This window comes from Pelmatolapia mariae, linkage group LG10_11 (assembly GCF_036321145.2).
Source record: "Pelmatolapia mariae isolate MD_Pm_ZW linkage group LG10_11, Pm_UMD_F_2, whole genome shotgun sequence".
Taxonomy (NCBI): domain Eukaryota; kingdom Metazoa; phylum Chordata; class Actinopteri; order Cichliformes; family Cichlidae; genus Pelmatolapia; species Pelmatolapia mariae.
In genome coordinates, this window is record NC_086236.1 from 413,836 (window position 1) to 430,000 (window position 16,165).

The window sequence follows — 16,165 nt, forward strand, 5'->3', positions numbered from 1 at the left end:
GGCCGAGTACAATAACCTCAGTTTGATGCGAATTAAGAAGCAGAAAGTTAGCGGCCATCCAGGTCTTTATGTCTTTAAGACATTCCTGCAGTTTAACTCATTGCTGTGTGTTACCTGGCTTCATGGACAGATAGAGCTGGTTTCAGTTCACTTTATTTGTCACAAGAGACTTTCCACAGACACACAGAGAGAACAGCAGAAACGTGTGTGTGTGTGTTTGTGTGTGTGTGTGTGTGTGTGTGTTTGTGTGTTCTCAGGTCATGGATCCAGATCTCACCATCGTCCTCCTCGGTAGAACCGGAGTGGGTAAAAGTGCTTCAGCGAACAGTATTTTAGGACGAGCAGCGTTCGAGTCAAAGACTTCCTTCAAAGCAGTGACGACAGGAATCAGCGAGGAAACGGGACGAGTGTTTGGCAAACTGATCCGAGTGGTGGACACGCCGGGAGTTTTAGGGTCGGAGCGGCAGCTGAGAAGGCTCTGTGGGGACGTCCTCGGGTCCTCCGGACCTCACCTGTTCCTGCTGGTGCTGAGCGTCGGTCGGTGGGGTCTATATCAGAGAAGCTGTAAAATAATAAAATCCTGTGAAAGTTCCTAAATGTTTGGCCTCCTTTACATTTTCCAAAGATGTCCAGTGGGCCGGGTGGGGGTCTTTGATGAGCCAGTTGTGGCCCCCAGGCCTGATGTTGGACACCCCTGTGCAGACTAAGGATCAGCTCAGTGCTGAGAGCAGCTGCTGCTCCATCAGCAGGAAGCTCTGACATCATCTCTCACAAAAAAAATATTATTCTGACGGATTCTTTTTCATGTTTGTGCAACATATTATCATGTTATTACAATATAAATATTGTAATAACATGATAATATGTACAAACATGAAACCATATGTTAGAACGATAAAGGTTTCATGTTATAATGTGATACAGCTCGATTTCTGCTGGATGACAGCTCTATGCTTCTGTAACATTCCACTTACTAACACTTTTATTTTTACAACTCAAACTTCATCGAGTTGATGTTACTGTTCTGAGTGTAAGTGCAGCTACTCACCAGCAGGTGGAGCCACTGCTTCAGACAAACTTGAATATTATTGTTTAAAAAGTAATAAATACTGTTTCAGGGAGCAGTTTGATTAGGTTAATAACTAAAAAAAAAACGCGCAGCGCTTGTGACATTTGGATTTGTTCAACCAATCAAAATCTTTTGTCAATATAAAAATGCCTCACAGCCCCAAACAAAGTCAGGTCCCTGATCCACACAGATTCAGGTTTTTGGGGTCCTCACAAGGATTGAAGAACAAGTTCATGTGTTTGTGTCTGTGTGGGTCAGCTGTTGTCCCGTACTGTTGGTGTGAAACCAGATCCAGGACCATCAGAAAGCTTGGAGGGGAAGGACCGTGCTGCAGACGGCAGAGGGAGGAGATAATGACGGAGTGGAGGAGTGTCTGTCCGAGGCTCAGTCTGCTCAGCAGTTAGTCTGAGTGTGTCTGCCTCACTGAGAGCCTCACTGTCAGCATGGAGGAGCGTCGCTGTGGATTATTGATCATCACCTTTCTGCTGCGCGTCCACTGTTTGCACTCAGGTTACATCACACAGAGCACAGGTGAGACTCTCCTCTAATACTTCTCATACTGCAATACTGACACTGCAGTACTACACACTCAGTACTGTTGATTCTATGTGCACACCAGTTACACAGCAGCTGCACTGATGCAGTAACACTCCTGCTCTTCTTCTGTGGTGGTTTCCATTCAGTGCTCTGCGTGCTGACCTTTGAACTCTGCAGTCAAGGTCAAAGTCAAAAAGTCCATCAGCACACTGACCAATCACAGAGCGGCTCTCGGTGTGAGGCCCCTCCTCTGCACGTTTTCCCAGTAAATCTCAGTGTTTACGTGTGTCAGACGTTTGGGGAATGTGAGCCATCCAGATCATATTTCATCAAATCCTCACTGTGTGTGTGTTTTGCTCACATTCCTGCTACGTGAGGACCAAGCCTTTACACCACCACAGTGGGGACCTTTCCGCAAATTGGGGACCTTCACATGGGGTGAGGTTCAGGAGTGAAGTGTTATCTGAGTCTTCATGAGGACACTCAGTTTGTTTGTGTGTGTGTGTGTGTGTGTGTGTGTGTGTGTGTGTGTGTGTGTGTGTGTGTGTGTGTGTGTGTGTGACCTCCATGACCTCAGACAGAGCCCACTCATCCTTCCTCTTCATCAGTGTAGCTACAGCTCACAGACACACAAAGGTTTGTCTGTCTATACGTGTGAGGACCTTCGTCCTGCTCTCTAATCTCCACCAGGACAGAAGCGTCCTCACAGAGCTGCTCTCAGAGTAAGACTGTGTCCAGCCTGAGCTGATGTAATCCTGTAGAAACTGTCCTGTGTGGGAGGATCAGAGGTTTTAGTGTTTATTTATTTATTATAACATCTGGATGAAACAGCTGGAGTCATGTTATAAATGATTAGTAATGTCTTTGAAGTAAAACACAGAAACCACAGTCAGCTGTGTACCTGCCCACTGGTTTCATGATCACCATTAAATAATCCTCTGATAACAAAAATTAAAAATATATTTTATTTAAAATGTCTTTGTCTGAATATGTTAAAGATGTGGCCGTGTAAAAAGAAACACCAACACAGACACACATGACAACACAACACATGACTCAGGTCATACACTCATCTACACGCTCTGTGAGAGGCGTCCAGCCACAGGATGCTCTCAGTCTCTGGCTCCGCCTCCTCATACACTCTGTTGGTACAGTGACCTCACAGGAGCCATGTTATTGGTCACATGATGTCATTATAAAGGCTCCAACAGCACAAACATGTCCAGAGGTCCAGATCAGGTGAAGCTTGCAGACAGCTAGCAGCTACAGCTGCCTGTGTCACCATCCACCTGTCAGAGACTCTCAACATGTTTATTTTAACATGGGAGTCTATGGGACTGACTCAGTGCTGCCCCTGTTGGACGTCAGAGGAACTGCAGGTGTGAGGTTCAGGTGTTGTTGGTCTGAATGTTCAACAGTAACATGTTTCTTTAAATAACTGAAGGTTTTATTGTCTTCAGTCCTAAAACAGACGCTGCAGATGTGACTCACTCTTCTTCTTCTTCTTCAGATTTTCTCCATCAGGTTCTGTCGGAGTTTGCCATCATTCGTCCAATCAGGACAGACTCAGAGGGGCGCTTCCTGTCAGGTTCCATCTCAGTTTGCCAGCTACATCGCAGGAAAAGACACGCCCCCTCAGCAGAGGACACACCCTTTTTACAACAGGCTCCGCCCAGTCACGGTTGGCGGGGACAGAGTCACATGACAGAGGAGGTGGAGCTTTTCTATAATGTGACCGCCTTCGGGCAGGAACTGCACCTACACCTGCATCCCAACACTCGCCTCGTCGCCCCCACCGCCACCATGGAGTGGGAGGAGTCAGGACAGCGCCACTCTCAGCCAATAGAAGACACCGGCTGCTTCTACACGGGAACTGTGTCCAACATGGAGGGTACGTCAGTCGCCATCAGCAACTGTGATGGACTGGTATGTATCACATGACCCAATCGTCTTACAGCTGTTTGATCAGAGCAAAGGTTCCCAATCTCCAGGTCGTGGACCAATCCTGGGTCATGTCAACTTAGTCCCATGGTTCCTGTGAAGAAACTCTAACATGGTTCCTGCACTGTGACTTAAGTGACCGGTAGTGTCACAGCTGTGGGAGGGTCCACAGGTCACTGAGCATCCTCAGCTGACCTGCCAACAGCATCACCAGGGTGGAGTTAACGGCGTGACCTCCACCCTGATGAGTTCAGAGGAGATGGGACTGTGGACGTCCTCCTTGTGTCTCAGAGGAGCTGAAACAAAGTCACTGATCGGCTCGTTCAGTGATCACATTCACAGATGTTTCTCCTGACATCATCCTTCAGCTCTCTGCAGGTTTATTGTTTTAGCTAACGTTTAGCTAATGTTTAGCTAACATTTAGCTAATGTTTAGCTAACGTTTAGCTAATGTTTAGCTAACGTTTAGCTATCGCCGGGTCTTTATGCCGTAGAGAATCATCAGCACAGCAGGCTGTAGACATGCAGGTGGTTCTTTCTACAGCTCACTGTAAAGAAACAGACTTTATTTAATTATCCCACAGAAACTCACTTCAGCAGGGACAGGAAGAAAAGAAATAGAAAGAAATAGAAAAACTAAATGAGTGAATAGCTTCAGCAGTGTATCAAACAGTTTCTCAGGTGTGTTCTTTCTACAGCTCTTTGCTTCTTGCAGTAAAGGTTTGAACGTGTTTGTGGCGTTCTGTTGTGCGGACAGCGCTCGCCTCACTATCACCGCTCTCTGAGTCAGACGCTCACGTCCTGTTCATCACGGTCCTCTGATGCTGACGGCAGTGAGCTGAGCGAGGCGTGTCTGCAGTCATGGACTGCTGTTACTAAAGTGCTCTGTGACTCAGGCTTTCATGAATAAATATCACATGATTGTTAAACAGTGATGAGACTCGTCAGCGTGGCGATGGAGCAGTGCTTCAGGTGTTGTAGCTACAAGCACACTAAAGCCCGCCCACAGGAACGTCTGCAGGACTTTAATGAGCAAATCAGACGACGGTCTCAGGTTTCAGTCCAAACATAAACATCTGTCACTAATCAGAGACATCACATGAGCTGAAGCATCAGGCGTTTCCTGGGTGACATCAACCAGTGACTCACCTGAGTCACCTAACAGGCTTCTGTGATCCCACCCGTCAGGTGACTCGAGACACGGACAGGTAAAACACAGACTTTGTTTCAAAGTGACAAAGACTGTGAGGAGGAAACATATCAGCCCCAGAGGAACGTGTCCCCAAGTCAGGCAGGAGAGTTTTCTCTCTTTTATCCTCTCTGAGACGATAATGACATCATCATCATCATTGTTGTCCTGAGTGAGGAAGCTGAGGCTGCTGATGGATGCAGATGTTTGCACAGCTGTCTATGTGTGATGTTTGCACAGCTGTCTATGTGTGTAGAGCCTGCTGATTTTCCACATGTTGCAGCTGAAAGCTTCAGTTTGAAGCAGGAGGAGCGTCTGATCCCAACATCTACAAAACAAAGATTTTAAACAATAAAAGTCACAAATGTGGCTCACAAAACTTTCAAAATAAAAGCTTTTAAGTTCAGCAGGGAGTCAGACAGAAACAGAGAGGACGCTGTAAAACGTGGCGCGCTGAGACCTTCACTTTGTACAGCGTGGGCCGAGCCGCTGAGTGAAGCCAGATGTGGAGGACAGATGTGAGGCGTAGGAGGAGGAATGAGGAAGCTGCAGGGAACAAACTGCAGACTCTCAGAGGTGGACACAATAACAGGAACACCTCAGCACTGAAGCTCTGATGGAGTTTACTGCAGGAGCAGTGCATGATGGGAAAACTCTTACTCAGTTTATGATTTTATATTTCCAGCTCCAGCATGTTTACTGCTGACTCAGAGCACGACTGGGGCTGACGCATCTCACTCAGAGCTGCTAATGATGATGGATCCACAGACCCACACATCCACAGACCCACAGATCCACAGACCCACAGACCCACAGATCCACAGACCCACAGACCCTACTTCCAGCGCCGTCTCGGATGGCAGCCTGTCTAGCATGCTCTGTGCAGTTGAAAATTACTTTCCCCTTTCTTTCTTTTCCTCTTATTTATTGCTTTTTGTCTACTTAGTTAGTTTTTTAGTTTATACTTCTTGTGTAGTCGAGAAGTTTTTAGCTGTGTTTGGATACGAAACTCCGTGTAAAACAACTGAGATGACCGCGACGCCACGCTGCCCCTTTGTCTATAGCCGGGACCAGCTGCTGGGGCTAAGACAGCACAGCCATGCCAGTGTTCAGCATGAGATCCCCGCGGTGATCAAGAAGAACTACCGCGGCTGCAGAGCGGGGAAAACGCGAAGACTGAGGAGGAAAAGATTCCGTCCTGCTCTCCCGTCTGTGGTGACTGGCAATGTCAGATCGCTGGTTAATAAGATGGAGGAGATCGCGACGCTAACAAGGACAAAGTTTTCCGAGAATACAGTGTTATGTGTTTCACGGAGACATGGCTGCACAAAAACATCCCGGACCAGGTGGTGGATATAAACGGATTTACGTGTGTGAGAGCGGACAGGGACCCAGGCAGCAGCGAGAAGAAGAGGGGAGGAGGACTCGCTCTCTATGTTAACAACCGCTGGTGTTCCCCCAGTCACGTTAAGGTGAGGATGGCTGTGTGTAACAAACACATCGAACTGTTAGCAGTCGGTCTTCGACCATATTATTTACCGCGTGAGTTTTCCCTCGCCATTATCGTCATTGTTTACATCGCTCCTGATGCCAACGCGGCGCAGGCGTATGACGTCATCAGCTCTGCGACAGCGGACCTACTAAATCGTAGCCCCGCTTCGTTTGTGGCTATAACGGGCGATTTTAACCGCACGAACCTCTCCACTGTTCTACCCACATTCAAGCAGTATGTGGACTGCAAAACAAGAGACAATGAAACACTGGACCTGTTTTATGCCAATGCTACTGAGGCATACACCTCCAGCCCTCTCCCTCCTCTGGGCAGGGCTGATCACAACCTGGTCTACCTCCAGCCCCTTTACAGACCTGCCGTTCAGAGACAACCTGCAGCCACAAAAACTGTTACAACATGGACAAGGGAGTCGGAAGAGACTCTGCAGGGATGCTTTGAGTCAACTGACTGGGATGTTCTTTGTGATTCCAATCTGGACAATATTGACAATCTGACAGGCTGTGTTACAGACTATATCAACTTCTGTGTTGACACTGTGGTCCCCAAAAAAACCATTCTGTGCTTCCCCAACAATAAGCCCTGGGTTTCCAAAGACATCAAAGCAACCCTGAACAAGAAAAAAAGAGCTTTCAGAAATGGTGACAGACATCAGCTGAAACTGGTGCAGAAGGAGCTGAAAGCCAAGATTGCAGAGGGTAAGGAGTCCTACAGACGGAGGCTGGAAAACAAACTGCAGGAAAACAACACCAGGGAGGTGTGGAATGGAATGCGGGCCATCACTGGCCTGAGACAAAAGAGAGGTGTTGGGATGGATGGGGACGTCGAAAGTGCTAACAACCTAAATCTACACTTCAATAGGTTCGACTGCCCTGCGTCTCCTGTCTCCACACCCAGCTCTTCCCATCTTCTCCTTTCGCCTCCCCCCTCTCCTGCCCCCTCAGACTGTCTCACCCTGTCCCTCTCAGAAGATGACATCAAAAAAGAATTGGGCAGACTCCACTCCGGCAAAGCTGCTGGTCCTGATGGTGTCAGTCCCAGGGCCCTCAGGTGCTGTGCTTCCCAGCTGTCTGGAGTTCTACAACGGATCTTCAACATGAGCCTGGAGATGCAGAGAGTCCCATCACTCTGGAAGACATCCTGTCTGGTTCCAGTCCCTAAAAAGATCAACCCGTCGACCCCCAGTGACTACAGGCCAGTGGCTCTGACCTCACATGTCATGAAGACGCTGGAGAGATTCATCCTGAGACACCTGCGTCTCCTGGTGGAGCCTTGGCTGGACCCCCTGCAGTTTGCTTATCAACCTTGTATCAGTGTGGAGGATGCCATCATCTACCTGCTGGACCAGGCTTATTCTCACCTGGACATTGTTGGGAGCACTGTGAGGGTCATGTTTTTTGACTTCTCTAGTGCTTTTAACACGATCAGACCATCACTGCTGGGGAATAAGCTCACGGAAATGCAGGTGGACGCCCCACTGGTAGGTTGGATTACGGACTATTTAACAAATCGACCACAGCATGTCCGACTGAAGAGCTGCCGCTCAGATAACATCCTGAGCAGCACAGGGGCGCCGCAGGGGACGGTCCTATCACCCTTCCTCTTCACTCTCTACACATCTGACTTCAGGTACAAGTCTCAGTCATGTCATCTGCAGAAATTCTCGGATGACTCTGCCATCGTGGGCTGTATCAGGGATGGACAGGAGGAGGAGTACAGGAGTGTGGTGGACAGCTTTGTCGAGTGGTGTGAGCTAAACCACCTACAACTTAACATCACAAAGACAAAGGAACTGATTATGGACTTTAGGAAGCAGGCTCCTCCTCCTACCCCTGTCACCATCAGAGGGGCTGACGTGGAGATCGTTGAGGACTACCGGTACCTGGGGGTACACTTGGACTGTAAACTGGACTGGACCAAGAACACCAATGCTGTCTTTAAAAAAGGGCAGAGTCGGCTTTTCCTACTGAGGCGACTCAGGTCCTTCAATGTTGGTAGGAAAATGCTGACCATGTTCTATCACTCGGTGTTGGAGAGCGTCGTGTTCTTTGCAGCTGTGTGCTGGGGAAGTGGGGTGAAGACAGCTGATGCCAACAGGCTGAACAAACTGATCAGAAAGGCTGGTTCTGTCCTGGGTGTCAGACTGGAGAATCTGGAGGAGGTGTCTGAGAGGAGAATGCTAAAAAAGCTTCTTTCTATCATGGACAACCCCTCCCACCCCATGCACGCCCTCATGATGGACCATCGGAGCAAACGTAGCAAAAGACTCATTGCCCCGAAATGCAGAACTGACCGCCACAGGAAATCCTTTGTACCGGTGGCAATAAGACTGTTTAACTCTTCCTCACTCTGTAGGTGATTCTCCTGAGACTATTACCAATGTTATTCTGTTCCCTCCCAGACCGTGCAATATTACCCAAGAGTACTTATTGAATATTTGTTTCATCCCCCCATCATACGCTGCTACTCCCTTTATTCTATTGCTCAATACTTTGTCACTTTCTAGAATCGCCTGCACTGATAGTTTAGTTATTTATTCACCAGGATATAGTTATGTATATTACTTTGTTAGAGTTATCCGATTATTTGTCTTGCACTATCCTACTGTATATTACTGTACACTGTTCTTATTGTATATATTGTATATCTAATATCTATTTCATCTGTTCCTCTGTCTCTCCTGCTGCTTTGAGCATGTACATGACAAAAGAATTTCCCTCGGGATAAATAAAGTTGTTCTTATCTTATCTTCTTATCTATCTTATCTACCCACAGATCCACACATCCACACATCCACAGATCTACAGATCCACAGATCTACAGATCCACAGACCCACAGATCCACAGACCCACAGATCCACAGACCCACAGATCCACAGATCCACAGACCCACAGATCCACAGACCCACAGACCCACAGACTCACAGATCCACAGACCCACAGATCCACACATCCACAGATCTACAGATTCACAGACCCACAGACCCACACATCCACAGATCCACAGATCCACACATCCACAGATCCACAGACCCACAGATCCACAGACCCACAGACCCACACATCCACAGATCCACAGACCCACACATCCACACATCCACACATCCACAGACCCACAGACCCACACATCCACAGATCCACACATCCACACATCCACAGATCCACACATCCACAGACCCACACATCCACAGACCCACACATCCACAGAACCACAGATCCACAGACCCACAGACCCACACATCCACAGATCCACAGACCCACAGACCCACACATCCACAGACCCACAGACCCACAGAACCACAGACCCACAGATCCACAGACCCACACATCCACAGATCCACACATCCACAGAACCACAGACCCACACATCCACAGACCCACAGACCCACAGATCCACAGACCCACACATCCACACATCCACAGACCCACAGACCCACAGAACCACACATCCACACATCCACACATCCACAGAACCACAGACCCACAGATCCACAGACCCACAGACCCACACATCCACAGACCCACACATCCACAGAACCACAGATCCACAGACCCACAGAACCACAGACCCACACATCCACAGATCCACAGACCCACAGACCCACACATCCACACATCCACAGATCCACAGACCCACAGAACCACAGACCCACAGATCCACAGACCCACACATCCACAGATCCACACATCCACAGATCCACAGAACCACAGACCCACACATCCACAGACCCACAGACCCACACATCCACAGACCCACACATCCACAGACCCACACATCCACAGAACCACAGATCCACAGACCCACAGAACCACAGACCCACACATCCACAGATCCACACATCCACACATCCACAGATCCACAGACCCACAGAACCACAGACCCACAGATCCACAGACCCACACATCCACAGATCCACACATCCACAGAACCACAGAACCACAGACCCACACATCCACAGACCCACAGACCCACAGATCCACAGACCCACACATCCACAGATTCACACACCCACAGATCCACACATCCACACATCCACAGATCCACAGACCCACAGAACCACAGACCCACAGATCCACAGACCCACACATCCACAGATCCACACATCCACAGATCCACAGAACCACAGACCCACACATCCACAGACCCACAGACCCACACATCCACAGACCCACACATCCACAGACCCACACATCCACAGAACCACAGATCCACAGACCCACAGAACCACAGACCCACACATCCACAGATCCACACATCCACACATCCACAGATCCACAGACCCACAGAACCACAGACCCACAGATCCACAGACCCACACATCCACAGATCCACACATCCACAGAACCACAGAACCACAGACCCACACATCCACAGACCCACAGACCCACACATCCACACATCCACAGATTCACACACCCACAGACCCACACACCCACACATCCACAGATGTTGTCAATAACCCCTTGAAGTGCTTTCCTCTGAGCTGCCGTACAGCTAGTGTACCAAATGCATGCTGTAGGTTAGATCATGTCTACATTGGGTCCGTCGGGCCATGATTCGTTGTGGACATCTGTACGACGTCCTACTGTGACCCGACCCGGACGTCAACATTCAAACTTTGGAGCAGGTTGTATCTTTGAACATCACGAGGAAATCTATGACAGGTGCAGGAAATTTACATGATAAATATATGTGTTAGCCTGATGATTCATTCAGTTCATGTTCGTATGTTTTTATATGTTTTCTTTTACATTTTCCTGTTTTCTTAATCTATTTTTTTTAATCTAATTAATTAATCAACTCATTTGTTTGTAACTAGGTTGAAACTTTCACTAATTGTGAAAAGCTTTGTAAGAGGATGGCGCCGGTGTGCGTGGCTTGCCGTCTGTCACTGCCAGTGTTATGTTTGTTTGTTTTGATTTTAATGACTATTGTAATAAATGCCAACTCTCTCTTGGTGTATGATCGCCTAACCCTACTGGATCTCCGACCTTCTGCCAAAGGCTGGGCAAAGTGGAACCAAGTTGGACATAAAACTTTGCCCCCGCTAATATCGGAGATCCCGGCTCACCTGTGCCGTGTTCCAGATCCACCACTCCGGCATAAGTGCCGTCGCCGGGGTCGCCGGGCTGGCTTCCTGGTGAAGCTGAAAGCTTCTTTAAGGTATTCTCTTAAGCCCTTATCCAGAAAACAAGGAGCGGTGCCAAACTTCTGTTTCTCTCGGCGATCGTTGGAACCTGTTTGTGCCTGGCTGGTACCTGTCATCGGTCTGGATGGGATGTTCCAGTCCCGAAAACCCTGCTCTCCTCGTCCCCGCCGGCGTGGTGTGAATCTGCGGAACCTGCGGCCTCTGTGTCGGGCTTCTAAGACGGCTAGCGACGGGGATCCGCCGCTTACCGCCAGGATTGGCCTGGTAAATGCTAGGTCCCTAGCGAACAAAACGTTTATCCTGAAGGATTTTTTCACATCCCGAGGACTTGATTTTCTCTGTGTGTGCGAGACGTGGCTGAGCGCCGGTGAGTGCAGCATCTTCTCAGATCTTCTACCTGGCGATTGCTGCTATTTTAATTCCCCGCGTGTGTTGGGCCGAGGAGGAGGAATAGCTACGATCTTTAAAAGTCATTTCAAATGTAAGCAGCTATCAAACCCGTCGTTCACCAGCTTTGAACTGTCTGTGTCTGAGTTGGGCTGCTCCCACACAGTGTTGTGTGCGGTGGTTTATCGGCCTCCAAAATACAATAAGGACTTTGTGAGTGACTTTGCTGACTTCTTGGCTGAATTCATGCCAAATTATGATCGTGTTCTTATTGTTGGGGATTTTAATATTCACGTGTGTTGTCCTGATATGCCCATGGCGAAGGGCTTTTTAAACCTTATTGATTCATTTAATCTGATGCAGTGTGTGACCGGTCCCACACACGAACGTGGACACACACTTGATCTTGTTTTATCTCATGGTTTTTCTGTTTTTAACATAGAGATTTGTGATGCTGTGTTTTCTGACCACAGTCCTGTGATGTTTGAAGTTCCTCTTGCCTGTGCCTCAGTTAAACCTCGCGCTGCTGCTCAGCGCTGTCGTGTTTTTAACTCCTCCACTGCTGAGCGAGCCCGTTCTCACTCCCGAGGCGTAACATCCCGACGTTTTGTCACGTCCTGCGGCGTTCCTGAGGAACGCGAAAGGTGACCTTCCACGTTGTTATGGTACGCCGCGGTTTCCAGCCCTGTACTGCAGCCCTAAACTTAACCTTATCACTAAGCCTAACCATAACCTTATGCCTAACCATAACCTTATTCCTAACCTTAACCATAACCGTATCCCTACGCCTAAACCTAACCTTATCCCTAAACCTAACCATAACCTTCTGCCTAAACCTAACCATAACCGTATACCTAAGCCTAAACCTAAGCTTATCGCTAAACCTAACCATAACCTTATTCCTAACCTTAACCAGCACTTTAATGAGGTGAAATAGTGTTTTCTAAAGCATTTTAAGGGAAAAAGCGAAGATGTGTAGATTGAGTCCAAACGGTTCTCATGTGTCCGAAGTTTTCCGATGTCGTGAAGTAGGAACGCCTTGGGTGCCCAAAAACGTAATATGTTGACGATTTGTCACCTAGCGTAAAATGTTACGATTTGGGAGTGAGAACGGGATTTTTTATGCAGCCAGACTGAGGAACTGAGCTCATGGTTTTATTCCACCTGTCGGACTGCTTTGGACACTGTCGCTCCATTAAAAACCAGACTGCCTAAAACTAAATCTGAGCCCTGGCTGAACGACATGACCCGAGCTGTCAGACGCGACTGCCGTCGAGCTGAGCGCAAGTGGAAAAAGGACAAACTACAAGTGTCATTCCAGATGCTGAAGGACTGTTGGCGTCAATATCAAAGAACTGTAAAAGATGCCAAAAGAAAACACTTATCTGACATTATTTTGTCAAACTGTCACAACCCGCGCGTTTTATTTAAAACTATTAACTTTGTTCTTAGTGCACCATATACTGACTGTATCGAGCCCTCGTCTGAAGCCTGTGAAAACTTTTTACACTTTTTTATTGAGAAGGTCTCCACAAGGGCTCAAATCTCTCCTTGTGCTCATGACCCCTCAGTCTCTGTTTCCTGCTCTGCTGTCTTTGACAGGTTTGAGCCTGGGACTCTGTCCTTTGTAAAGGAGACTGTTGGTCATCTTAAGCCTGCAGGGTCTCCAAATGATGCTGTCCCTCCTCGACTTTTAAAAGAGGTGTTACCTACAGTTGGGCCTTTGGTTCTTGAGCTGGTAAACCATAGTCTGATGTCAGGTGTTGTCCCTAAAGATTTTAAACATGCAGTAGTCAAACCCCTGATTAAAAAACCTGCTCTTGATCCTACGGTTCTTGCAAATTACAGGCCTATCTCCAAACTACCTTTTCTCTCCAAAATTCTTGAAAAGGTAGTTTACAGCCAAATAATGACCTTCCTGGAAAAGCAAAATGTGTTAGAGGTTTTCCAATCTGGTGTTAAACCCTTTCATAGCACTGAATCAGCCCTTTTAAAAGTTTTTAATGACATATTTTTAGCTACTGATGCTGGGGTGTTGTTCTTGTGCTTTTAGATTTGACAGCTGCGTTTGATACAGTGGATCACGCCATTTTATTCTCTCGTTTGGAGCACTGGGTGGGCATTAGGGGCACAGCACTGGAGTGGTTCAGGTCTTACTTGGCGGGGCGAACTTTCTGTGTCAGTCTCGGTGACTATGTGTCGTCCTCCGCTCCCCTCTTGTGTGGTGTCCCACAGGGCTCAGTTCTAGGCCCCCTCCTCTTCTCTTTATATCTGCTTCCTCTTGGTTCTGTACTGAGAAAGCACGGCATTGCTTTCCACTTTTATGCTGATGACTGTCAGATCTATGTCCCTCTAAAGAAAAAAGGCAGATACCTTACACAGCCATTACTCCAGTGTCTCGATGACATTAAGGCTTGGATGTCTGTCAACTTTTTAAAATTCAATGATAAAAAGACAGAGGTGATGGTTTTTGGTAGCCCCACTGAGACCCCCAATGTGTATTTAGATTCCCTGGCCCAGTACGTTAAGCCAACTGTCACAAACTTGGGGGTCAAAGTGGACTGTGATCTGAAGTTTAATAATCAAATTAAGGCAGTGGTAAAATCTAGCTTCTTTCACCTCAGGCAGCTGGCAAAAATAAAGCCAATTCTTTCACGGCAGCACTTTGAGACAGTGATCCACGCCTTTGTTAGCACTCGGCTGGATTACTGTAATGCACTTTATATTGGGGTCAGCGCGTCATATATTAGTCATCTACAGAGGGTGCACAATGCCGCAGCTCGTCTTTTAACTGGCACTCGAAAGTTTGAGCACATTTCCCCTGTTTTAGCTTCACTTCACTGGCTGCCCATTTCTTTTAGGATTCATTTTAAAATTCTTTTATTTGCTTTTAAAGCTCTCCATGGCCTCGCCCCATCTTATCTCTCTGAGCTGCTACAGCCTTATACACCCACCCGCTCTCTCAGGTCAGCTGATCAGCTGCTCCTGAATGTACCCAGGACTGGGCGTAAACTTAGAGGAGATCGTGCTTTTGCTGTAGCAGCTCCAAAACTGTGGAACGAGCTTCCTTTAGAGATCAGACAGGCCACTTCTTTACCTGTTTTTAAGTCACTCTTGAAAACCCACCTCTTTACCCTGACCTTTGACACCACGTGAGATGTTGGTTTTTATTTTTATTTCAGTTGTTTTTAGGTGATTAGATGCTGTTTTATCTTGTTTTTGTTTTAATATAGGGCTGTTTTAATTTTATGTATTATGTGTTTTATTTATTTATTTTTGCTGCTTTCTGTTATTTTATTGTTTTAATGTATTTTCTGTACAGCACTTTGTTCCTGTGCTGGGTATTTTAAAGTGCTTTATAAATAAAATTGGATTGGATTGGATTGGAGGAAGTTTGCGGTGGTCTGTATGAACCTGACTATCTGCTCGACGGTCTTTGTTGATGCTCACATTTTGAAACTGTCTGTGACATTTCTGTGACACATCCACAGAGCAGCTGGTCACTTGTGTTTTAGCTAAAGAGCCCACGCCATCTTGGAGATGTCCAATGATCTCTCTGTAGTCCTTCACACATGATGTTTCTCTACAGCAACATGTCCTCCTCCCTCTGGAAACACAGGACTACAGAGCCTGCACATGTAGAAGCACGACGTCTACAATGAGTCTAAGTTTGACGTTGAAGAGACGACCACAACGACCACATCTGGACTCTAAATAGGCCGCGCACTGAGGTCATAGAGACGACGCTAGACGTCAAAAATAAGACGTCACCTGGTTACAAAAACACACCTTCAGTGGACCAAACCTGACGAATAAAAGACGTGACTGTGCAGTGGGACAGACCCACAGAGTCTTTATCTGATGGACACGTTCCTACTTTCACTGATAAACACAGCTGTGAGCTCTGCTGTTCAGTTTTATCATCTGATTCCTCCAGATGTGAAGGTAGAGGATCATCAGGGGGTCCTTTTGTCCCTCTTTTGGGGGGGGGGGACACTCCCACAGGGCTTAAATCTGGGACTCTCCACCATTTGACCCTAGAACTGAAGAAGCTTCTTGGATGAGAGGTGAAACGTCTTCAAGCAACTTAAAGAAGTCCAGACGCTTTTCTTTCCAAGCTCCTTTGAGTCCTCCAGATGTTCCTTCCTGGCACTAGTTGGCTCACCTGTTTCCTTCCAGGTGTTCAATTGGTTTTACTGGTACCACCTGTTCCTCTTCAGGTGTTTCCTTTGGGCAGTAATCTGACCCTCACTGTTCACTGCATCAGTCTCTGGAACAGTGATACTCTAAAAATGCTGAATCACACTGAAGTATTGCTGACTGATGCTGTAATAATCCCGACTCAGTCTGCTGGATCTGAAGATCTGAAACCATGAGCTCAG

General features: G+C 47.5%; 1 protein-coding gene across 2 annotated transcripts in view; it reads left to right on the forward strand.

Annotated features, from left to right (window-relative positions):
* Positions 1–1,457: 1,457 nt before the first annotated feature.
* LOC134635881 (A disintegrin and metalloproteinase with thrombospondin motifs 2-like) overlaps positions 1,458–16,165 on the forward strand; it is a 31,019-nt gene continuing 16,311 nt past the window's right edge. Inside the window, exons 1-2 of one of the 2 annotated variants that reach the window (XM_063485519.1) lie at positions 1,458–1,600; positions 3,117–3,532. In XM_063485519.1, coding sequence (XP_063341589.1) covers positions 1,513–1,600; positions 3,117–3,532 — 504 coding nt within the window. In that variant the 5' untranslated portion in view covers positions 1,458–1,512. Of the gene's footprint in view, positions 1,601–3,116; positions 3,533–16,165 lie in introns of those variants that run through there. The other variant, XM_063485520.1, reaches the window with a different exon arrangement.